Source organism: Grus americana, chromosome 8, assembly GCF_028858705.1.
Source record: "Grus americana isolate bGruAme1 chromosome 8, bGruAme1.mat, whole genome shotgun sequence".
NCBI classification, from domain to species: domain Eukaryota; kingdom Metazoa; phylum Chordata; class Aves; order Gruiformes; family Gruidae; genus Grus; species Grus americana.
In genome coordinates this window covers 29,408,893-29,434,273 of record NC_072859.1, presented here as the reverse complement: position 1 = coordinate 29,434,273, position 25,381 = coordinate 29,408,893, and the positions used below count along the sequence as shown (strand labels likewise).

The 25,381-nt window shown below is 40.6% G+C and overlaps 1 protein-coding gene across 1 annotated transcript; it reads right to left on the bottom strand.

Annotated features, from left to right (window-relative positions):
- Window positions 1–163: 163 nt before the first annotated feature.
- Window positions 164–20,956, bottom strand: SHISAL2A (shisa like 2A). The gene is made up of 4 exons (XM_054833988.1): window positions 20,552–20,956; window positions 12,215–12,354; window positions 5,808–5,883; window positions 164–935 (listed from the first exon to the last, which is right to left on the bottom strand). Exons 1-3 carry the CDS (start codon window positions 20,731–20,733, stop codon window positions 5,852–5,854), a joined length of 354 nt encoding a protein of 117 aa, XP_054689963.1. The 5' UTR covers window positions 20,734–20,956; the 3' UTR covers window positions 164–935; window positions 5,808–5,851.
- Window positions 20,957–25,381: the final 4,425 nt, after the last annotated feature.

Here is a 25,381-nt window from a genome sequence, read left to right as displayed (position 1 = left end):
AGACCCTCACAAGATAAAAAGAAATCATTGAAGTTCACAATTTGCAGCCTGAAACCTCTAAAGACTTGAAAGCTCAAATACGAGACTTAAGACTATGTTGGTTGTTCCTAAGACTTCTGGGGAAATACAATGTGCAATTAGAGCTCTTTGATTACCTGAGGGAAGTTCAACACTTCATGAATTAGTGCTCCAGCCTTGAACACTACTGGAAAAGTTTTAGTTTGCTTCAAAATAAGTATGAAGACTACTCTGCAAGGGGTCTGTATATGTTTATTTCAATTCATTTCAGTGTTTACTGTTTCCTATGAAAACAGCTATTGAAACCAAAAAAATTCACTTTTTATAAATTCACTTTTTATAACTTCACTTTTGTGTTGGAAAATTCTCCCAAAGTAATTTTAAGATCCATGAGAATCTTCTGAGGAAACAAAGGTGAGGGAAAATGATGCATTAAGAAAAATACAACACAAACAAATGCCAGATTTTATTGAGGTACTGCATTCACGTTTGTCCATTGAGCAATCACATTTGGCTAAAGACAACCATATTTATGACATGAAGACACCACATTAAGATGGCACACAGGGAAAGCTTAAAATAAAGCTTGGTCAACATGGTGTGCCAAATTCTGCTCTGCCTGACAACTCTTATCGCACTGGAATTGCACTGGGTAAAGACAACAATTTGCAAATCAAAATATACTACTTCTCAGTACAGTAACCATACACAAATACATAATCCTGGCACAGCTTCAGATTGGCCTCTGGTTATCAACAGTGGTTGTAACAACCAGGAAACATCTCTGGAAGAATGAGTCAGGTTCTTGTGGCTCACAGTCACAGTTCATCCTTGTGGCTCAGGAAATCTCTTGAAGCCACTTGGCTTTGTCAACAGCTTGTTTCGGTGGGGGCCTTGTAAAAGATGCAGCTTTGTATCTGCAAAATACCAATAACGGTTAAGAATTAGACTGAACAGGGGACAATTTTTTTCCTCTGCTGCACAACAGAGTTAATAAGGAGAGCCTACAAATCCAGAACAAACCACACATCTCAATCTATTTCAGTGGGATTACTTCTTTCCAAGCATCTCATATTCCTAACCTTTATCACGTGAACAATTACACCTCTGAAGGGCATCACAACAGCTATGAGACACTAAATGCCTCCTCTGAGGATGTATGTGGAGGAGTAGATCTGCTGCTGCTCCTCTGCTGTGCAAATAAGGATTTCACCTTGCACATGATAAAGGCTCAAGGCACAATGGTGCTAAAACAAAAAAAAAAAAGGCTCAGCAGATCAAGACAGAGTCATTCATCTAACACTTCTATGCAGTGACTCTTGGAGAATGCACCACTAATATCTACATAGATCACTATTTCTTTATGATAGACATACTCACAATGTGTGCCTTTTTTAATCCTGAAGGATACCAAAATATATTCCAAACTACAACTGAAGAATTTCTATACAAAGAAATTACTCTACTGCTCATTAAAAAAGGATTGCTTCTGAAGTGAAGCACAACAGCTGTTGGTACAGCTGAGTTGAGAAGCAGATGTTTGTCTGGATATGCAAAAAAACAATGGACATGCACTGAAGTTTGGCCAGAAAAATCTCAGCTAATTCAGCTACTGACAGAAGTTCCGAAGTGTGAAATCTTGGATTTCAAGGCAGATGGCAACTAGCAGCAACAAGCATCCTAACCAGCAAAGAACATCACTCCGATACTGGTTCATTGAGAAGAATGATGCTTACCTGAGATATCAGGGATACTTTTTGTAGATTCTAGATTTTGTTCTGCTTAAGGCTCTGAGGATGGTTATACATTCCTGACTTAAATCAAAATGTATGAGACACATATAAACTTAGATTTGTACCCTCCCCACCCAGTATTTTCATGTGGTCAACAGCAGGCTCAATAGGAGTCAGCAGTGCTCCCTGGCAGCCAAGAGGGCAAACCACATCCTGGAGTGCAAACGGTATAACCAGCCGCTCCAAAGAGGTGATTATCCTGCTGTATTCAGCACTGATGCTGCCTCGACTTGAATACTGTGTGCAGTTCTGGGCCCCACAATTTAAGAAGGGTGTGAAGGTACTTGAATGTGTCCAGAGGGTAAAGCTGGTGAAAGGGCTGGAAGGAATGTCCTGCGAGGAGCAGCTAAGGACTTTGGGCTTGTCTAGTTTAGAGAAAAGGAGGCTGAAGGGCAACCTCAGTGCTCTCTACAGCTTCCTGAGGAGGGGATGTGGAGAGGGAGATGCTGAGCTCTTCTCCCTGGTATCCAGTGATAGGACACGTGGGAACGGCTCAAAGTGGGCCAGGGGAGGTTTAGACTAGGTATTAGGAAGCATTTCTTTATCAAGACGGCAGTCAAACACTGGAACAGGCTTCCTAGAGATGTGGTTGATGCCCCACGCCTGTCAGTGTTTAAGAGGCATTTGGACAATGCTCTTAAATATTTGCTTTAACTTGTGGTCAGCCCTGAAATGGTCAGGCAGTTGGACTAGATGACTGTTGTAGGTCCCTTCCAACTGAAATAGTCTACTCTATCTCCACATACAGAATTTCTGATTAAATACCAGATCAGAAAGGAGCTCCTTAGATCATCTTCCTATTATGGCCATCACTCTTTCTCCAGACCAGGAAGCAGATGCACACATAGCCTGACACAGCACCCAAAACAGTCTCTACTCAGACCAGCTTGACAGACGTTTCCTTCCCAGATCTGGACACAGTCTAGCAAAAGCCAGGGGCTGCTGGTGTGGCCTAAGGAATGCCTGGTGCTAAGACACAGTCTCACACACACTAAGGCTGTAGAGATCCTTCCTCTATCTCACCTCTGACAAGTATGAGTCTAGCCTGTTCCAGATACCCTTGGAACAAAGTCCCACAAGTTGCCTCATTGGTTGGTCCAGTAATACTTCTACCCTTACAGTTTTGGAAGATTTTTTTTATTACTAAATCTGGATCTACTTCAATGTGAAATTCAGCACATTACTTACCCTGCCTACCACAGACATAGAAAATAATCACTGTCCTATTTTATATAACTGAACACTGTCACTCATCTTTCCTTTTCTAGACTCGAGCCAGCTTAAGCCTGTCCTGCCATTCCAAAATCTTCAGAATTTTCTCACTTTTCTCTCTTCTCCAGTACATGAACACTTAAGAGCATTACTGCAACGGAGGCACTGCCAGCGCTAACTGAAGCAAGTAATTACCTTACATCCTATATACAGTTCCCCTCTTTAGTATTTCAGACTAAAAGAGCCCAGAACATCAATACTCTGTTTATGGCACACTGTAAATCCCCAGATATTTCCCCCCCCCACATTACTTAGTTATCCTCCCTTAGGTATATTTGAGGATTTGATTTTTACTTAAGTACAGTACTTTGCATTTATCTTTATTGTATTTCACCTTTTTGGTTTCAGACCATTTCTCCAGGGCACTGAGATAATTCTGAAAGGCAGTTTTATCCTCCTGAGTCTTGCAACCCTTTCCAGAGCAGTGTCATCCATAAATTTTACACATATGCACTTTACTGCTTCAGCCAAGCTCTTACTAGTCTTAGTACTGGGATAGAGTACTGTCATCCTTCCCTCCAAAAATGTGCTTAAGAATGAGCCACTGAAAACTTTTCTTCGTTTTCATAAAGACCTGTAGGTCATAGCTACTTCTTCCTGTTTATCTGACAGACAAGAGAAATTAGACTTGTCATGATTTGTCTTCATGAAATCTGTGTCAGATTTTTCTTGTGCATAACTTGATTGTTTAATAATTTGATATATCATCACTCCAAGTTAGAAGTGATGCCCCCAGCTGCCTAGGTCCTCTCCTTTCCCTTTTTAAAGCTAAGAGCTGTGTTTGCCCTTCTGCTGGAAAAGAGCATGCAAACAAGCTTGAATTGTATGCTGAACTACATAAGTTGCAAGGGTGTACGTGGTTCCTGTTTCCTAATTAAAAGCCAGTGAATTTGGCAGAGGAACTATGCATGCTAAATCAAATCTAATTGCTACATGTGGCTTTCTCACAGCAGTGGAAGGTTTGCAGCCACTGAAGGACTCTGGCTTATCGCTGCACTGTGAAGTGGCTCCCCATAATAGGTGAGGGCATGAAATCTGCAACAAGCAGACGGTATGAAAAGCAGCAGACAAAAAGCAATTAGAGATCCTGGCATCCCTTTTCATTTTCACAGAAAGTTCCCAGCTGCTCCATTCTGGATCTGGAAGCAAAAAGGCTCACAGGCTAAGGACAGTTTTCCTGATTTCAGAGGAGAGGTCTCAAGTATTTTGAGTCTTCATGAAAATATCAGCCTCATTTTGCCAACAAAAAATAATTGGATAATTCATCCACAAAAAAGCGTCTAAATTTTTTGGTCTTTACATAATGCATGCATTCAAATCCTGTGAAAGTCCTTTGCAGCTGGCCTTTCAATGCTCTCCCTCTGTTTCTTTTTTCCTGTAAGCAATTGTGGTTAGAAGGCCACACTTCAGGGCACTCCATAAACGTCAGTCTCTAACACAGTGGAAAGCAGGCAAACTGAAGCATGAGGAAATGAGAGGCTTATGGCCTTCAGAAAGCAAGGCCACATTCACAGACCTGAACTGAGGTCTCATCTCAGTACTAAGCACTTGCGGCAGATATTTTTGGATTTTCTCACTACAGACGGCTTTCTGACTGCAGGATCCTTTTTAGTCTTCCCATGGCATTTTTCTCCCACAAGTGACTTCATTTGCAACAGCAGAAAAAAATGTGTGGAGGTGGTTAGGAGTTTCAAAATGAGCTTTGCTACACTTAAGTATTTTCATGATGACAAGCAGCCCAAACCAATGTCTTATGCTGATAAAAAGTACTGAGAAAAATGCATTTGCACTTATGATGCACAGGATGGCTTTTTAAGGGAACGAAGCAGGGAACACTGATACATTTACTTTCCTGCTCATCTAAGAACAACTGTTGAGCAAACAGGCCCACTTTTTTTCTTCCTGTGACAGACATTGCTGATCTACAGCTATTCTCACATTCTGTGGCCATTTAGCCATGAGCTTTCACCCCCTGCAGAAAGTAAAAATGCGTGTTTCATGCTATCCGAAGTCTTTTGCATTATTCATAAATTCCTCTTAAGTCTGAAGTACAATTCATCTGTACTGGTGTACATTTTAAATACTATTTTGCATGGTCTGTGCCATAGGCAGTTTGACCTTTAAACACAATTTCAGCATAAAAATTAAGTCAGCATATGAAACTTCATTTTTTGCAAGATAACTCTCTTCAGTTTTCTATCAGACTTGACTCAGCACTCATAGGTAGCATCCCTGAGACGCAGAATATGACTAAACTACCCACCAGATACTTCACTGCTCTTACCTTTTGTCACACAGGGGCCTTTCTAGCGGTTCATTGCTAAAGAATTTATTTTGAATGATAAGTTACAATGGCTGCCTCCTTAGTAAGCTCTGGTGCATCCTGGACAGAATCAGGGAAAGGACAAAGATAGCATAAGGGGAATGTAATCTTCTCTGGCACATAACCATGAAGGAGTATTCACGTACAGTAAATCAAAGATTTCTCTGTGGAAGGACTCTGTTCAAGTCTCTGCAGGTACTTCCCTGGGCAAGGACAGCATCAGAGCAATGTATAAGTAAATCAAATGGGCAGTTTGCTAGTGCTTTTCAGAAAGCTAAAAACCCACATAAAGAATCATGGTATTTTGAAAAATGCTTATCATATCTACATCACCATATAAAACAGAGCAGAGGGTATACAAATACAATAGAGTGAGATGAAAAGAAATGTTCTCACTGTACCTATTTTCATTACAGCATTGGTAGAATCCATCCAGTGCCTCTGTTTAACATATCGAACTCCCTCTAGTCTCACTATCTGTAAAACAAAAGCATTTTTAGTAAAATAGCATTATTCTTCCTTTAGTTACAGGGAGTAATACATAGATGTGCCTGCTGCACTAGAAAAAACATAGTTCCTGGAATCTTCCTGAACAATCTTTAGAGGATGGGATAGACCAGAGCCATTCTACTTTCCATTCCTGAGCCTATGGGAGGCTGCAATTATTAACTTGTGTTGAAAAGGAATAAACATCAAGATAAAGAGCAGTTTAAGGTAGCAGCACTGTGGTATAAGTAGGACTTGTAGCAGGAAATCAGTCTCCTAAAAGAAATGGCAGAAAAGTTTCCCATATTCAAGAAAACAGATCAGAAATCTCAAACTTTCACCCCTCTCTAAACATGATCAGTCACTATTACCTTCCATCAAGTGATCCCAAAGAACTGCATGGGGGGAGGCTCACAGTACTTCTTTGCATGAAAGAAGCATCACTGTTGTTTTTCAGAAAGATTGAAGGGATGACAGGAATAAAGCAATTTTTAGTTAGGCATTTCACCAGTTGCCAGAACTTAAGATTTTTCTGGGCATCTCCCATTTTTTGAGTCATTGGTTCTGAAGCTTAGTAGCATTTGAATATTGTTTTTCATAGCACAACTTTATAGGTTAGAATAAATAGTTCATTAAAATTCCATCAGATAACTAATAGACACACCTGCTTGGAGTAGAAGAGCTGGAACCTTTATATTCAGGGCAGACTTGAGTGCAAACTTGAGTTCGCCCAACTGATCAGAATAACCAAAGCAAAAGCAGTCTGCAATGAATCACTGTCAGGAAGGGAAAAGGGAGATGCTCTGCCAGTGGTTTTCACTGATACCTGCTGACAGCAGAGAAAGCAAAGCTCTAGAAGGAAAAACTTTTCTGACCACACTTTGAACTTCATTTCTGTTCTTTCTTACCTTATATTAATTCTTTCATTCCCTTTCTGCTTTCCTCACTGTTTCCAGTCCTATTTTCTGCTACTATGCTTCCCATGCTAGTCTCCATCTTCATGAACAACCAATTCAGCTCACACTTTGAGTTCCTTCTATCACTTTTCTCTGTCCTAAATCTTTAGTTATTCCAACCTTGTGCATGTTTCCCACCTGCAAGGCTCCCTCTTCATATCTCTCCCCAAGTACCCTGTGGGGAAGGGATTAAAAAAGGTTCCCTATATCCAATAGGGATGAAAAGTTGAGAATTCTAATATTTTCATTTAAAAAACTGAAACAAGGCAAATTGGGCAAAGGAACTATTTGTTTTTGAAGTGTTTTGAAAGTTGCATTTTATTGTTTGAATTGAAAACCCTACAGTTTTGTTTCAAAATATCAATGAGATTTGATAGTTTGACATTTCAAGAAAATCTGTACAATAATATTTAAGCCAAAATCTTTTCAGTAAGTTATTTCAGCTGTGACCAAAAAGCAAACCCAAAAAGTAAAAACTCCTTATTAGAGGAAGACACCTTGTTTTTGAAGCCTGTCAAGATTTCATATCTAAATCAGCTTACAGCATCTACAGGTATCTTTGCAGTAAAAACCTGGTTCTTAATGAGCTGCAAAAATTCACTGCTACAAGAAAGTTTTGGAAATGTTTAAATTGGACTCCATAGCTTTTAAATTTCCCAATTTAATCTTTCCTAGTGATGTAACTTTGAGCTAATGCTACTCTTCCACTAAATTTGAATTCCTAGCTCCAAAATAGGAAATTACTTCATTTCCTAAAGGAAAAAAAACCTACTTTTTTTTTTAATAGTTGAGCCCATTTGGCTGATTTTTCCCATATACAAATACCTGAGGCACATGGTTGGCAAAAAGAAAAGTAGCTGAACTGAGAAAAATTTAAGGCCAGCTGCACAAAGACCATATAGCGGAAATTACTGATAAACCTTGAAAGCAAAGATATCAATGCATACTCCAAAATCCAAGCACAGTGTCTCTGAATTCAGACAGCAGCTATCTGGTTTCAGAACCAATAGAGTCAGATAATTCTACCGAGCTAAGGAGAAAGTCAGAGTTTGGTGATTTTTCATCAAAATATCTGAATGTTTCATATATTTGAATAGTGCCCCATGAGGAATTTTTAATTAAAGAGAGAAATAAGGATAGGAAAGTCATCAGGCTATTTTTTGAATCGAGTTTTTCCTTATGTAATGAAACCATGAACTTTTGCATACTATGATGTCACTGCTTTGTCAGGACAAGGAAATCATCTCTTCTATTAAAGCACATTTTTGCCAGCACTTATGAGTAATTTACAAGGCCACAGTTCTCTTCACACTTCAACCCAAAGGTCCCTGCTGTCTGAGCCTGAATGCATTAGAGGTCTTCCTATGCTAAGTTTTAGAGCAAAATGTTATTTACCATCGTAAAATGTAATTTGCTATTCTCACTTTGCAGTGGTATAGGATACTTGGCCCCAAAGGTCTTCACAAACTAATGCTGGCAGAAATACAAGGGCAACTCAGAAAATGTGTTTACAAGCTGTTTGGGTCACCAAGGTGGAGAGTCTCTATCTACCTTTTTACCTCTGATGGTAAAACCCATTTTAAGGGGCCATCACAGATGGCCACTCCTATCAGCTGCCTGTTCAAGGGAAGCATATGTACACCTTCTCTCAGAGCTGAGCAGCAGATATGCCTCTAGATTCTTCCTTTTCTGCCTAATATTCCTCTCCTGACAATTATGCAATCTGTACCCAATCGTCATCATCTTCCCTAGATGCTCCAGCATTGTTCACTCAGCCTTAACAAAACATTTGCAATCTTGTGACTCCCCAGTTGCCTACGTTCTGAAGGGGATAAACCTTTTACACAAAGAGAAGTTTTATTGTTAGAAGGAGAACAAAGCATATAACCAAATTCCCTTTCATCTTGGGAAAATCCGTAACATTTGCATTCTCTGGGCTTGGATTTCTTTGGGGCCTTTGTTTATCAAGAAAGACTATTATAGTTCTCCAGACTTTAAATGGGAGAAAAACACCTACAACAAGTTCAATGAAAAATCCTTTCTCTCGTAAAGAGCTTACTGAGCAACTTGTATGATTAAAAAGCCAGTTTGCTATGCTAATAAGTATGTTCCAATGATTTGAATATTCACCTTGGTGTCAAAAAGCATGGCTCAATTCTCTGTACCACAGAATTGTTGTGTCAAGCTAGTCTTAGAAATGTATTTTTAGAGGCATCTTAAGCAAAATGACAAAGGTCTTCTGGTTCAAAATTCCACTGGACATTAATGTCTAGATCGACACACAAAGCATTAAAATATTACACTTGCTTGCAGTTCTGCCATCTTGTAAGACAGGGCTAATAGTATCTCCCTACTTCAGAAAAGTAGTTGTGAGGTTAGAGGAAAAACTGTGTAAGACACTTCAGTAAGGCAGACTATTAACCAAAGAGCCAAATCCTAGGTGGACCTCACATTGAGTGCAAACAGTAAAAAAGCAATGTATAAAGATCTGAGATTTTGACTGTAAAAGGAGAAGATTTCATTGAAAGAGATGAAGTATGTTGCTGCTTTTTATTAATACTAGATCTGATAAGAAACTAGACTAAACTCCTTGAGATACAGAATTTTCTCATTTGCCTGTACACACTGTCTTGCATGTAAGGGATCTGCTCTGCACTCCACGCTATGATACTTCAATGTATCTACACCACACCAGTGACTGAGCTCATTTTTCTTGATTCATTTCTCAGATTAAAATACTAATTTGTGCTACAGCTAGCAACATGCTCAGCTAACTCAGGAACCCTTATATGTAATATCTGTTGATACTGAAGGTATTGAAAACCATTGGTTCAAGATTAGAGGCAAATTCCAGCTGATCTGCCTTTTGCAAAATCAGAAGCTTTAACAAAAGCCGTACATCCAGTTTGTTAGATTTATGATCAATCTTGAAATTATTTCTGTAAAAATCCAACAACTCCACTTCTATATTTAGGAGATTTTGGATGAGCCCACAGAACAATGACCAACTTTGACTATTACATGAATGAGGAAAAGCATACAATCAATTGTGTGTTTAATGAAATACAAAACTCCAACTGAGCTGATTATGGGTGAAATTGAATATAACTTAAAATATTGCTTTCATAAATGAGTGCTCTCTGAATGCTCCAGGGGTACAGATGTTGCACAACACCTAATGTGTGACAGCCTTCATCTAAGGATGAGACTAGTTCAGAAAAAGCAGGGTTGAACTGAGTTTACAGTTAAAACTCAGTCCTCATGCCTAAAATTTTCTGAAGCTTCTAAAAACTGCAGTTTTTTAATTCATTTTTATCACCTATATATGATTATGCTTAAATCTCAGAAGAACAAAAAAGAGCAGGACAGAGGCTGCTTTTATTGTTCCTCAGGCCTGAAAGCAGCTAACTAGCCCTCTCAAGACACACAGACCTTGCATGACTTCCATGCAAAAGAAACCCTAGTACGATGAAGATAAGCACTCAGGCTTGTCAATGAAATCCTTCAACATTTTCAAAGATATCTCAACCTTGGCAAAGCAACTGGATTTCAATTTCTGGCAGCCCACCTCATCAACAGCTAAAGCCATCAGAATTTAGATGTGAAATAATTGTCATTCAGAGCAGCCAAAGCAGCAGAATAATAAAAGTGAAAAATACAGAATGAGAGCAAAGTAAAAACAGTTCTTAAATACAAAGTAATGTGGTTTGAATAAAGCTCTAAACAACACAGGAGATGGTTAGGAAAAAGCAAAGATCTTTCAGCTTCTTGGAGTCCTAACACCTGGAATCATGAGACACAGGATGCCTACGTGAACACTGGGTCACCAGTGGGGGATCTTGGGATGCTGTTCACCTCATGATAGGAAGAGAGGAATGATGTCTAATGCCAAAGCAAGATGTGGTTTTGCAGCAGGGTTCGAGTCTGGAGAGAGAGACAGAATCACTTGGCCGCAGCAGTGCAATAGCACCTGCCTCCTTCCCAGCTCCCCATGCACCAGACATGCCTGGCACTAAAATACAAAGCATCAGAAAACCAGCACTGCTTTCCTAGCAATGGATCAAGAGCTGATGCCATAGCAGGAAAACCTGAGGGAAGAAGTTAAACAGCAACACATTCAAAAGCATAATGCCAATTTATAATTAGAACTCAACCATCTTGTAAAAGATCACTAGGCATTTTGTTCATCCCACCCAAGAGTTTATTTAGGCCGTTCTAGGTAGCAGGTCTTATTTCCACTCTTTCACTCCACAACAGGTGTCAAGTTGTCAATTTGCAGATTAGTAGCAGTTTGCTGAATGTGTGATTTTTACTGTGGCAGCTTGCTCAGCTTATGCAGCTCCAAAGGAAGGCTTTGCACTTCCTGACAGCCCTATAAACCACTTTTAGGCCAAAGCCTGTATTCTCTGGAGAGCAAAACAAGACATAGGAAGTTTGGTATGAAGTGGACTGTGTTAAGTAGACACTCAGGAGGGGGCTTACTGCTGTACAATAGGTTATAATTACAGTAACTCACTGGTCATTTACTGCCATGCAGGCATGGAAGCATTTTAAAAACTAGTAAAAAAAAATTTGAGGTGAGGGGACTTTTTTTCCAAGAATTATTCCCCTTTTTTAACTTGTTCAACTTCCGAGGCCTATGTACATACAATATTCCCTTTACTTCCTACAACCTTACTGGCTGAACTACTGAAGCCACATTTAAACATTTAGGGAGTCCAAGACAAAGGGTGAAACTTATCACACCTCATCCCACCATCCAAACTTGCAGTCAGATTTCACAAATGTAGTGAAATGTAGCAGCAGCCACAGGTTTTCCCATGCCAGTGGGCTAGTGCTGGCTACATACACTGTTCCCGCAGGCATCTGCTGATGCAGTTTGGGCACAAATGTATTGACTACTGGGACTGAAGCAAAGAGTCTATTTCAAAGACTGAATCCTATGACACAAAGAAAAAAGAATGATCTCTCCCCGTCACAAGAAAATACACTTAAAATCTCTTGAGATTCTTATTCCTAGAATGAAATCACTACTATATATTTATGTACTCTTGACAGGAAATCCAGAGCAACTCATTAAGCCTCTTCCTGATAAAGGGACTTATTTCTTACACCTTTACTCAGTATTGTGAGGTTTTACACTCTTCCGACTACCAAATAAATATACTGAACTTGTGCTAAGTTTTTTCATTTGAGTTTGGTACAGATTTCATTCAGAAGGTAAAACAGCAGGATAGTTTGACTATGTCTTGAGGTCCCCATCAGAAAGAAAATACACACTGCTGGATTCCTCCACATCCATTTAAAGACAGAATAAGGCTTTTCCCCTGCAGGAGATAACATATGTCAATAACAACTGGGCTTACCTGCCATCTGGAAGCTTAAACCAGTATCCAGTTTGCTGCGTGGCTTTGTGCTGATAAACAAATAACATAGAACACACACAGTGATGATAAAAGCAAAGAGGACCACAGCTGCTATTGACAGGCCCACAAGTGCTCCAACACTAAAAGAGAAAAAAAAAGAAATTAACTGTACAAACAGCCTGGGATGCCCATTAAAACAATGGTCAGGATGATGTCTAGAGGTTACTTGTACTTAGGCAGGGGAATGACTGTATTTTACTGTAAACAAACATTTAAAGCTCAATACTTAAGTTGCATAAACTGGAATTATTTCATTGCCTTCAGAAGGGTCAATGTCATTACACAGCAGTTGAACATCTGGCTCTCAGTGACATTTCATGTTACCTATGCACACTACTCCCGAGTCTGATTTAAACTGTGTTTATGAAAATCAAAAATAACTTTGTGTAGTAACTAGCATTGATGAGATCAAAACCTACTCCAATGCAGTGCATATTCCCAGATAAGCGTAATATCACATAAATATCACATGCACACACAAAGAGGGATTCCAGAACTTCAGGCAGCCCATACATACTCCTTTTTCTCAAACATGACTATTAAAGCCATATTTTCGGTCTGAAATGCCATTTCTATTGCAAGAGCAGCCTATTAGAGCACTTTAAGCAACACACACCTTTGTCAGACTTCTCACCAAGAATGCCATGCCCATGAAAAATGGGATAAAAACACGCAAGCTATGTTATTCAATTCTGTTAGCAGCTCTGTAGAGCAGGGTGGAGTACTGTGATCACTGTTGTGCCTTTGTGTCAATGCAATTAATCTCCAATCAAGATTGGAGGAGTTCTTCCATGACGTTTATCAGGGTAAAACAAAACCTAAAGATTCATTTACACACAATATCAAAGGCCTCAAAGGAGCAGGAACTGAATATTCAGAAGGCCAAACATACAGTAGTATATGCAGATTTTATCAAGATACTACCTCTGCAGGATAGAAGCTACTTTATACTGCTTCCATAGACATTCAGTGAGACAATATATGTATATACAGAAATCTGTAGTAGCTTTGTTATTTCCACCCTTCAAGTCTTTTCCTAATATAAAATTCTTACAATGACCTAAAGGACCAATTGCAATACAGTCTAGCTCTCATTTGCTATCTTCTCCTGGGCCATTTAATGCCTTCAGCGTTCCAGTCCTCTGTTCTACCACTCAAGCCAAAGACACCAACTTCTGTTGAAATTAAAACTGGCCTTTTGGTCACAGATGAAAAGAGGCTGAGGATGGAGAATCCTTATACTACTGCTGTGGTATTTACAATTTTGACAGATGTAAAAAGGACAGAAGAGAGATTAGTGTCTTACATTCTATGAACTCCATCCTCTAATGATAAAAATGCCTTTATATATCACCACTACGAGTGAGAAGTCACTTTACTGTGGCCTTGCAGGGAGATGAGAAGAATTGTGCCTCAGGATGTTTTCATGAATGTCACATTCAAGCTACTGCAAAGCTTCTATATAAGCTCCCATTACACAGACAGGTATGTCCATAGGAGAAACTCTTCATGTCAGCAGGATGAGAACAGATATTGGTATGACTTTAAGATGCAGTTCTCATTAGTCAGATCCATTAATGAAGTTTGTGCAACATCTAGCTCCACACACAAGTAAAATAATTTGTTATCAGCAAAATGATTGGCTCTGGAAAGAACAGCTTTATCCTTATGAAGATTTTTCATGGTATTTATCTGCATGAACTAGGGTGTCCTTTTATATATTTGTGTATATATGCATGTATTAAGCAAATTTTTCCTCATCATTTTTTTGCTCAAGCAAGAAACTTACAGGCAAGCAATATTCTGCTTAATATGGAATCTGAATATGTCCTTACAGTCACTCATCTCACCTGGGTTCTGGCCTCATTTTTGCATTTTCACTTGGAACACCTTGACCCAAATAGACAGAAGAAATACACTACATTACAGAAGGCCAAGGTGAGCAGCCAAACCAAGAACAATCTTCACAGCTGAATCTATTTGAGGAAGTAATACAAACCCAAAGGCTCTTCAAGAAACAGGTATTTGTGCTTTTTTGGTCATGTCAATATTAGTCCTATTCTAAAATTCCTTTTAAATAACAGTCTACAGTGCAGGACAAAACAGGTTGCTCACCATTATCTAAACATTAAGCAGAGTCAGCTGTCTTAAAGCTGACTTGATCAAGTACATACCAATTATGTTTATTTCTATTCCAAAATCTATTAATTCTTGTTTATAGCTCTCCTCCATGCAGTTGTAGAAGATGACATTAACAATACAGTTGTGTATTGTACAGCACAATGCATCTTCAGTATCATCACATAACTTGTTTAAGATGCTTTGTAAGTTATAAATGGCACAAGTAAGAAAAGCAGTTCCTGGGGAACTCTCCAGTACTTCCTACTACAAGTTAAAGACTTATATCACAGGTTATATGGTACTAAAAGTGTGTATCGTGCTCCAGCAGCAATGTGAAAAGATCTCACCCAAAACATGGAGATCAGCATCACAAAACCAAATAGACACCCTGGATTCCACCTCCTAAATCAGAAATTAAGATTCAGTTTGTACTTATTCTTTCTAAACGTTTCAATACCAGACTGTTCTCAATGTGCTGAAGCTAAACCATCTAAGGAACATATGATTAATTTCTTTAAGGTTAATTTTGGGTTAAAGTTCAGGGGTGGGGGTGTGTTTCTTATTTTATTGAATTAATTCAGAGGAATTTAGTATGTCTTCCACAGCTCTGAACACTGAAGATTTCTTAACCAGAACAATCTTTTCTCTCTTTTTTTAAATATCTAAAACTGTTACCAGAAAGAAAATACCCAAATAACTATGATCATTGATCATTTTAATGATCATTTAATGATCACCCTCCACTGAAAACAGAGGCAGCCCTTCAGCATGTCACCTAGATACTACAGCAATTACTGTGGTCCATATGTATCTAGAAAAGCCCTTGCTAAAATCCACTTTGCCATCTTCTCGTCTTTACCTTAAACACTGTTTAAAGTCCACCCAGCAGTCCACAGGCCTCAGGGTGTGTCTTCAAGATCAGTCTTCTGACAGTAGAGACATTAAACAACCAAACTAAAAAGTCACTCTGCATGCCTCATTAGCATGCAAAATTCTCTTCATTAACAACCCGCCCACCCCCAAAACAATGATCTGGCATAAAAACAGCAATGAAGGCCTAGGGGTAACCCTGGTAGCATTTACACAACTCTCTGAACATGAGCAATGCTAAGTTGGGTAGAAGACCCACAGACCAAACAGAACTTTCCCAAGTTACTTTCTACATACAATAAAGACAGTCACTTTTCACTGATGCTCCTACTGCTATTACACTGAGTGCCATGTACACATTCGCAGCACTGCCATACATTTCTGCACAGCCAAAGGCTTTACTGAGCAGAGAGGCTCCACTCTGTCAGCAGACTCTCCAGGGCTCCCCAAGCTGCTGTCCAAAGAGCTGCTTAGTGGGTTATTGACATTTCTGTCAGTGGATGCTCAGCATCACACACCTACAGTTATTTTAGTCCATAAAATTAGCCCATCCACACCAAGTACAGCTAGGAAAAATTTAAATATTGGCTAAACAGATGCAGTACATCCACAGATAGATTAAAATGAAGCTTATTAGTCATCTGGATCTGAGTGAATCAGATGTTCCTAATGCAATTGCTGCAATGATGTGTTGTATGTAGTATATGCAAAGCTTAAAGAGATAAATATTCCCAGGAGACTGGAAGAATGGGCATACCGAAACAAAAGACTTGCTATTTTGGAAAGCCAAAACAGTCCTGGAGATCTGTACAGCTAAGCAAAGCTTGGCTACAGAGTTAAGTCACCATGGTTTTATGGGTATTAATTAATAAAGCATTTTGAATACAATCTATACTTGGCCTGCCAGAGTTTTAAACATGTAACATTACATGAAGCTTACAAAAGGCATGGATTTGGAATGGATGCTGTAATTCTACTTGATACTGAAAGAAGCCATTAAATTTGTGAAGCAAAACTTAATTGAACATAATTCTAAGATATTTTAAAACAATGAGAAACAAAAGCTGACTGAACCTAACTGCATCACAGTTCAGTACAAATACTACACACTCAGCATTTCTCCTCTTCCACTCAGCTTTGAGGTAAAGCTCATGTCATGATGACTACATGTACATGCGCAGCACACGGCTCTGAAGGGTGAGTTCAGTGTTCTGCTCACTAGTGTTTTATGGCATCTTGTTTTGTGGTTTCAAGAGCTGCATAACCTTCTGGTGAATTTTGTACACCTCTGCCTTTTACTAATGTTCCTTTTCCATGGGCTCCTGACTGCTATAAGAGAGAGAAAAAACCCACAACCTTCACTCTTCTTCACTGAGCTCAGCTTTTCAAGAAATGTGCAAAAGGAACCTAGGCTGCTCTAACAAAAACAATACTATACTATCTGATTTTAAGTACCAGCAAAAAAAAAAGACAGTGAGAAATTAAATATTATGGATAATAAATTCAGGGGAAGTATGAAATGTGTCTGAGTTGCTCAAAGGTCAATTATTTATGGTTGTCCAGCAGCTGCTAGTACAGCGGGTGTTAGGACGCACTTAAAGACTGCAGTTTTTGCAGGAGTGGGAAGGGAAAAGATGGTTCCATTTTGCTAAGGGATAGTGTAGCATATAAGTCTTAAGCATAGTACAGGCAGCAGTGATTTGGCAAAACAGAATCACGTAGATCTGCAAATGACTGTTGCTTTAGGTTGCCTAGGCTGCTGGTTTCTCCATGACCTGCTTCCATCAAAGCTGGCTGCCAAGTGGTCTGGCAACATGGCTCCCACAGCAGGAAAAACACAGCTGAAATATGCAATAGCTTTCTGAAATTCTACTGGTGTGTCAAACAAGTAATCCCTGAGATACCACCAACCACTTGGTGGTGCATTTAGTCACTGCTTTCAAATTAATGGGATGAGAAACTTAAAGGTCTGGAATAAAGCAAAACCTGCAACAATTGCCCCATTGGAGCTTTCAACTCCTTTCCCTTCCTCAGTACATTCAATCTCCAGACTTACCTTGTCTGATTTGGCTAACTTTTAAATAGTTTTAAGTCTTAAGGGTTTCAAGTCTTAAAACTGTGTCCTCAAGAGCTGTAAGAAGCATTTGAAGGATTATTTTAACATATGGTTGTTACATACTGACATAAGTAACAGTCTGAGACAAAGACGAGCAATGCAGTGATCACCAAAACATTCTGAAAGATCAGAAAATGTTATTTTTATGTTTTCTTTAAACTCCTAATGGAACTATCATGTGAAAATGCATACAGTTTTCAAAGTGCTATAATACCATAGGGTTTCCAGTGTTAGTAAAATTGTGATTTGATTCGTTACTGGAAAACACTTCTGAAAACAGAAATTTCAATTCTAACTACTCAGTAACTTTGCTTAGAGAGGTAAATTGTATTTATTCACCTCTTCTCTATGATGGACACAGACAGTTATGGCAGAAATTAAGCACAACCAAAACCCCACCAATTGCAATTTCCTCGGATCCTCTCAGCAGCTTAGGGCCATGGTAGAGAGGGGAGAAAAAAAAGAACAAATCCTGAAGTTTCAGTTTTGGCCCAAATTTCTGACCTAGGTGGAGACTAAGCAGTCACACTTCTCACACCCTAGAAAATCTTTGTAAAGGAATATCCTTCAGAGAGGTGCTTCATTAAAGCCTCTCACGGGATCCAGTTCTTTGAGGTACTTTCTTAAAAGATCAAGCTTTAACAGTCTTCACTACAACATCTCATCCAGATGCAAGAGCAAAACTTTTTTATCTTAATCTTTCAGTAGTTCTGTCATCTTGAGAAGGCTTCCCCATGACTGAAATAGTCAAAGACTATGCAAAAATAATCATTTAACATTAAAACAGTATGGGTATTTGCTGAGAAAAGTGTAAAAAGAATACTTGAGGATGTCTTCTTACATCAGTGAAGCTGAGTTCTGTGTCAGTCACAGGTGCAGACGGCTGGGAGATTCCCACATTGAACCCACTATTTGTGCCAAACTAAACTTTAAATAATTATACACTAAACATTAGACAAGATAAATTACATGACAGTAAGCCCAGAGTACTGGATAGCACTCACCCAAGATCCCAGAAGGAAACCATATGTAAAACTACAAAACTGCTGGCCAAGGTGTGCAACCCATCATTACATAAGGCCACTCTGCCAGAGGACTGGTAGCCTGGGAGTGTTACTCCAATCTATAACAGGGCTCTACTGGGGAACCCAGGAACTACAGACTAGTAAACCTGTCCCCGATCCCTGGCAAGACAGAAAGATCTGTAAAAAAAGGAATAATATCACTAAGCCAAGAGATTAACAGTGTCAGGGCGCTGAGTGCATCTGGGTTGCACCTGACCCTGGTTCTTATCCCCAAGCCACAATGCCCAGGCCTGCCCTGCTCACCTCACCTGGATAGGAGGGACAGGTCCTTTGACGGTGAAGACACAACCCCCATCCACCTCGTTACCACATTTTGCCCTCAGGAAGCTGCTGGCACTTGCTGCTTCCTAACATAAAAATCTTTCATTAGAGTCAGCATTACTATGAGGGAAAAATACTGCCTTGTTAACCTGCTGGAGTCTATTAAGTGTCAATAAGCAGATGGGTAAAGGCACCCAGCAGAGCGAGATTTTTCAAAAAGCTTTTGACAAAGCCCCGCACTGAAGCTGGGACTAAAAAGACTAAATTGACACTGGACTGGGGAAAAGGTTATGTTACAGATTCAAGGCTGCTTAAAAGAGTAAGGAGCAAAGCACAGGGCTAAGTGGTCTCTTCACTATAAAGGTCACTAGAGGTCAGTGCTGAGACTGATTTATTCAGCATCTTCAACTATGTCCTGGAGAAGAATGAAATCTGAGTTCCTGATGATCCTTAGCCCCTACAAGTGATCAAATGCTATGAGGGCAAGGAATGTTAGAAGACTTGCGTAAAACTGAGCGAGCAGGCAAAAGTGATGTAGATAAGCTTCAGTGTACGTAATGTATAAACAAACAAAACCAAGCCTACACGACAATGAATTCTGAACTGGCAGTTCTGAACTCAAGAAAACTTTTAGAGTCATCATTGACAGCTCACTGAAATCACAGAGTCAATGAGCAACAAAATGTTGGCCACCAACAGGAAGGATTTTGAGAGCAAGACTGAAGGCAGCATTTTACCACTGTGAAAAACTTTGCCATGCTCACATCTTGAGCATGCAGCTTCCAGATTATGCACCTCTAAGAATAATGCTGTGGAGTGAAAAATGGTAAGGATGAGAGGCAACTGAAGTGATCAGCAGGACATAGCATCTGCCTCAATGATAATCCAAAAGGACTAACACTGTTCAGTTTGGAGAGGTGAAAGCTGAGAATTGATACACCAAACAAAATTTTGAACATTATGCATAAACTGAACCTGCAATTGTTGTTCACCAGATCTCACAATACTAATACTAGAGAGCACTCCAGAAAACTAGTAGGAAACGGTATAAAACAGATAAAATTATATATCTTCAAACAGTAGGTAGTGACTGCTGCCACTAGGGCTGCAGAAACAAGTCTAGAAAGGGATTAGACAAAATCAGGGATAACAAGTGCATAAAAAGATAGTGAAAGCACCATGCAGAGGTGTCGCATGGTGTACTAACGCCCTGACACAGCCAGCGTGGATGCTGAAGAGCCTGAGGGGAATCAGGCACAGACAGCAGCCAGGCTGACTGCGTGCAGCTCTCACTGCCACTGCTGGAGATCCAGTCAGAGCTAAATGGATCCCTGCGCTGACCCAGGAGAGCACAAGTCTGATTATCTGCCATCTTCCAAGCGGAAAGTTATTTAGTGCTAGACCTTACCACACACAGAAAAGTAGCTAAAGTCATTGGGAACTTTATGCATGCAGCATCTTACACGCTCAGGCACAGACACAGCCGTTCCCCTCACACGGAAAGGGCAGAGGGACACTCCGGATGCTCTGTACACGGGCACTGAGCGTTTCCCAGCGCTTCCTTACAAAGACCACGATTTTTTTTTCTTTGAGAAACCACCCTGGCACAAGCAGAAGTATCTCTGGGCAGCAGCTGCAGCTCTACCGCTACTCTCAGCGGGACAAAAGCAACCTGAAAGTGCCCGGCTACAAGTACCTCAAACACAAACCCGCAGGCAAGCTCGGGCGAACACGGGTCGCCCGCCCCCCGGGGCCGCCGAGCCTCGCCCGGCCGGAGCCTCCCCACCGCCCGCCATGCGGGACCGGGAGCCACCGCTCCCCTACCTGAGCCACCACATGTAGCTGTGCTCGTAGGGAAAGAAGCTGTGGGGGTCATCGCAGCAGTACTTGACGTCCTGGAAGCCGCAGCAGTACACGGCGCGGACGTCGCCGCCCGTCCGCGGGCAGCTGAACCCGCTCACCAGCACCTTGTCGGCGTTGAGGTAGCTGCTGCACTCGGCGCTCATGGTGGGGCGGCAGCCCGCCGAGCTGCCCGGCGCCTCAGCTCCGGCGGCACCCGGGTGGGAGGTAGGGCGGCGAGCGGGCGGAGCTCGGGCGAGCAGGGGGCTGCGCCGGCAGCGGCGGCGAAGAGTGGGGCAGGCGGCGGGCGAGTCTGGCTGCGGGCGGGACCCGCCGCGTCCCCCCACCCCAGAGGTCGTCGCAAGGCGGGGAGCGGCGGGAGTCGCCCGCGCCCTGAGGTGAGGGAGAGAGCGGAACGCTTCCCGCCCCTCCGGGGGGGGAGGGGGGTAAGGAGAGGGCCGTGCGGGATTGACCCCCCCCTGGTTGCTCACCTCAAAGACAGCACCCCAGCGTCTCTGGGGCTCGGTTTTCCCCTCAGCGCTCAGTCCCACGTCGAGGAGAGACTTCGGGGGTCCACTCTCACCCATGAGCCTCGGTGGGGGCTCAGGACAGCCAGAGCAAGGAGGTAATTGAGAGGCATCGCATCTCAGTTGGGCTCAGCACCCCTTGGCTTTATGAGGGTTAAAAACCTCCACATAATAATTAATGTTTCTGAGAAACCAGTCTCCTACTCTTTTCAGAGGGCATTTCCTATTAGTATCTTAGATTTTTTTTTTTTTTAAAGTGGGGCCCAGGCAGTCATTTTCTTACCTGTATGAAAGAGACTCTCCTGAGGGAAAGGTGGGTAGATCTCAGATCAAGATAACACATGCATGTCATGTGCACTTCTGCATGTGATTTGGCTCATGGAAAGAAGAATAATAAAAAGCCTCCAGGAGAACAATAGGTAGATGCACCCACCCCCACCAAGGGGCTGGTCCTCAGTCAATTTGCTCTAGATTACAAGAGAGGCTGGACCAAGTGCTTTGCAACACAAGTGACCTCCTCACAGAAAAGTTCAGGCTTTAGAGAGAAAGGGAAGCTGTGCAATATCAATAGAGCTTGACTTGAATTAATAAGACCACATTAATTCAACTAACACTTTACATTTTAATTTCAGGTCTTGCCTTGAGATGAACTCCAGGCAAGTGGGAGTTTCATGTCTTCTAGCTAACTGTCAGGCAAGAGCCAGGAGTGATGTCAGCTTAGGGAGCAACAGTGTCCTCACCAACCAGGGCACAGTCTTACAGGATCTGAACATGGCCAGGCTGATGACAGTGACAGACAACATCAGCAGTCCCAGGCAAGGTAAGATATTGAGTCACTCCAGGGTCCATCCAGGAGACAGGACAAGAAGCAAGTTACGTACAGCATAGGTCTGAAGTTCATCCAGGAGGACCAGCAAGCAATCCAGGCCAGCAGGAGACAGGACTGAGCACAGACATACTCTAGTACAGCTTAGGGAAGGTCAGGTTAGCCTGGTATGAGCTTAAATGTAGCTCCTGGGCCAATGAGCAGAGGGTGTGGTGAGGACCCAGGTGATGCTGGTTAGGACCCGTTAGTGGTCACCTAAAGCCCTGACACTGATATCTTTCAGTACTACATACAATCCCCTACATTAGGGTCTTTGACTGTACTTGCTAAAAAGTATAAATATTCTTCAGTTGCTTGGTTGATTTTATTCTGTGAAATCAACCCTGACTTAGCAGCAACTGAAATGAAGGCAGAAATTCAGCCAGAGTCAGTCTGCTGAATTACAGATTTGCCTTCCTAATATTTTTATATATATGTGAATAGCAAGGGAAGAGTCAAATTATTCCACTCTTGAGTGCCTTAAGCTTGAGCAATTTGAGAATTTGTCTTTAGGGACCTCAAAACCAGGCTCAACACTTGATGTCGCAGTACACAAAGTGAGAGAATAAATGACAGTGATGTGGCTGGAGCAAAGACTCCAGAAAAGGGGAGACCATGAGGAATCAATGAGTATTGAACATTAACAAAGAAAAAGGCCAGATTACTATGAGATTTTATAAGAGTTGTAATTTCATCACCTGTGTTGTTCAGATGAAATCAGATTTAATCAGATCCATTGTTTTATGATAAAATTGAGGATGAACTTATTCAGAATATATACAGGAAAATGGTTATCAAAGTCCAGAAGGCAGTCTTTTTACCTCAGTTATGTCAATAGTATCACTACATGTTAGGATTTAATCATGACTTTTGTGATACTTGAGGTCCTGGTCATTTGATTCAGGGAGAGTTTTATTTTAATACAGTAACTTAGTCTTTCAAAGATATGAGGACTGTGTTTCTGTGATTGAGGAAGGAGTCTCCAGTGAGGGAAAGATGGGCGAATCTCAGCTCAAAAGCCATCAGTTGGCTGGCCAGATAGTGTGTATGCATCAGTCAGCTAATCAACGTGTGACATGGTTGAAACCGAGCAGTGTATTCAAAATTTATTACTGAAGGATTGACAGACCCACAGACAGCATAGCTGTACAGACCTTGTTCTCTAATTAAGTTAGGTTTAAGCAGAAGACATGCAAGGAGAAAAAAAAAATCACCAACCAAACAAAACCAAACCAAATACAGGTAAATGTCATGGTTTTGTAGACTGAGTCAAGACTTTGTGAGGCTGTCAGTACTGTGTTCAAAAGGGAGACCTCCTGTAAGTCCTACAACTTCCCAGGATGGAGGAATGTCAAATTCTAGTCTAATAGGTATTTGTCTTTTGAAATGTCTTTATGGACCTTGTTCAGTTGCTAATAGCTATTTTCTTCCAAAACCTGAATTCCCATCCTCATTTTTCTTTCTGACTCTCTTTATCCATCTGTTTTGGGGGGTTTTTTCCATCTTACCCTTTCTCTGTCTGTTTCCATTGACCTTCTGCTCATACCAGAATTCAACAACCATGGCAAAAAGAGATTTATCAGAGAATCAAATCCAAGAGTGGTTCAATTCACCTTTTCAAATCAGGATTCTCAAATTAAGTGTTCAAGAGATGTTTAGGAATATAGAACAATCTCAGTTATTTTTGTATTTTACCTTTTCTCTTATTTTTCAGAACTCAGATAACAATTTTCTACTCAGAAATATTACTACACTGATTTGGAACAAATAAAATTACTTATCCCAGTTTTATGCTCAGTCTTACACAATCTTCCACTCACACTTACTGAGTATAGGGCAGATCTGAGTTGGAGTTGGAATGAGGGTGGATTCTTTCTCCAAACCTAATGAAGTTTGCCTTTGAAGAAGGTTGAAATGTTATGAAGTGGTAAAATTTTTTTTATCAGTCAGTAAACTCATATAGTGCAATTAATTTGTACTTGCCATGATTCTTGGGTGATAATAATTAGCATACTCTGTTGTTCCAGTTATTTGGAATGATTTATATGAAACATGAGAAATGAACTTTTGAGTTATCTGAGTGACTGAATTAACTATGTAATTGCCAGAGGATTGAAATAAAAAAGCATTCTCTTTTGATGAGACATTCAGGAACAGGACTTGAAGTGGGAGTGGGAGACTCTTCACTGACCAGAGGATCATGTGCATAGTCTTTTATGTCAAAAGAAAACCGCATCAACTTGTTTTCCCATTCCAATTACAAAACACAGACCTCTTCTTCCAGTAAGAGCTATTGGTTTGGACCTCCTAAAATATGTTGCCCTCTCTCTCCACTATTGTCAACATAAATTGAACTTACTACACAGGTGCCTGCAGCAGTTCCCTCCACTGAGTGAGGACTGTGTTCCAACCTAACAATGAGGTTATTCAGCTGTCAGAGAAACAAACACAGATCAAAGACCTTTGCAGAACACATGTAAGCAACAGACAAATTATCTAGGTAATTCAGGAGCAGCTTGCAGAAGTGTATCCAAAACAGGATACTTCTGTTCTCTGAGTGCTGAATTATCAGCCTTGTGAATATGAGTCTCTTTGGCAGTGAAGCTCTAGCTGAACCAAGTCTAGTAAAACCTGCCAACTTTCTCAGATGCATGCAGCCCAGACTGTTCAGCAAATCTTTACCTGACTTATTGGTACTCATATTGGCTTCCAAGAGATTGTTTTGTCTATACTTAAAGCCCCTTCTCAAAATACCATGGAACTATGTCTTTGGCTTTCTATTTCTTATAACTGTTTTCAAGCCTTCCCAATGAAGTCATAAACATATGTATGCTGTACTATGCAATAATTAGAACAGTAGCTATTCTTGTAATCATTAAAAATAATTGTAATCTTAATTGAAACTACAATTAATGTGAAAAGCATACAGTCTCTTATTTAATTATCCTGACTCCACAATATACTGCCCAGCAGAACTGGACTGGTTTAATTTTCCAGCAAGTTAAAAGAGCTCTTCTGACTGGATACAGCTTAGAACAAAGGGGACTCGAGGAAGAAGCTAAACCTTCTGATTCAGCCATTTGGTTTGGAGACAACTCAAAGTGAATTGTACCTCTGCGCTGACCACTACTTAAAAGCTGAGAACAAGCATTCATATTAACAGTTGTGGGACACATTTCTACAAGCCAAGCTTCTAGGAAGCAGAAAATTAATTATGAACTACCATTAGGGCTGTCTGGATCAGCATCAATCCTCAGACCTACATGGAATGTTTTTACTTAAGAGCATAATCTAATTATTAATAAGCAAACTGCAGCATAAATTACCTTCAAAAGTAACGCGGTGGCAAATTATGCAATTAAATGAAACTGTCATGCCAAGATGGTGTAACTAGCCCTGATTAGGAGTGACAACTCAAACTGA

Excerpts from the sequence above, each read along its gene's own strand:
- SHISAL2A (XM_054833988.1), bottom strand. The coding sequence starts at position 20,733 with ATGAGCGCCGAGTGCAGCAGCTACCTCAACGCCGACAAGGTGCTGGTG. Across the intron at positions 12,355-20,551 it reads AGCTACATGTGGTGGCTCAG|TGTTGGAGCACTTGTGGGCC; the intron begins GTAGGGGAGCGG and ends TTTCTCTTTTAG. Across the intron at positions 5,884-12,214 it reads TTTAAGCTTCCAGATGGCAG|ATAGTGAGACTAGAGGGAGT; the intron begins GTAAGCCCAGTT and ends TTTGTTTTACAG.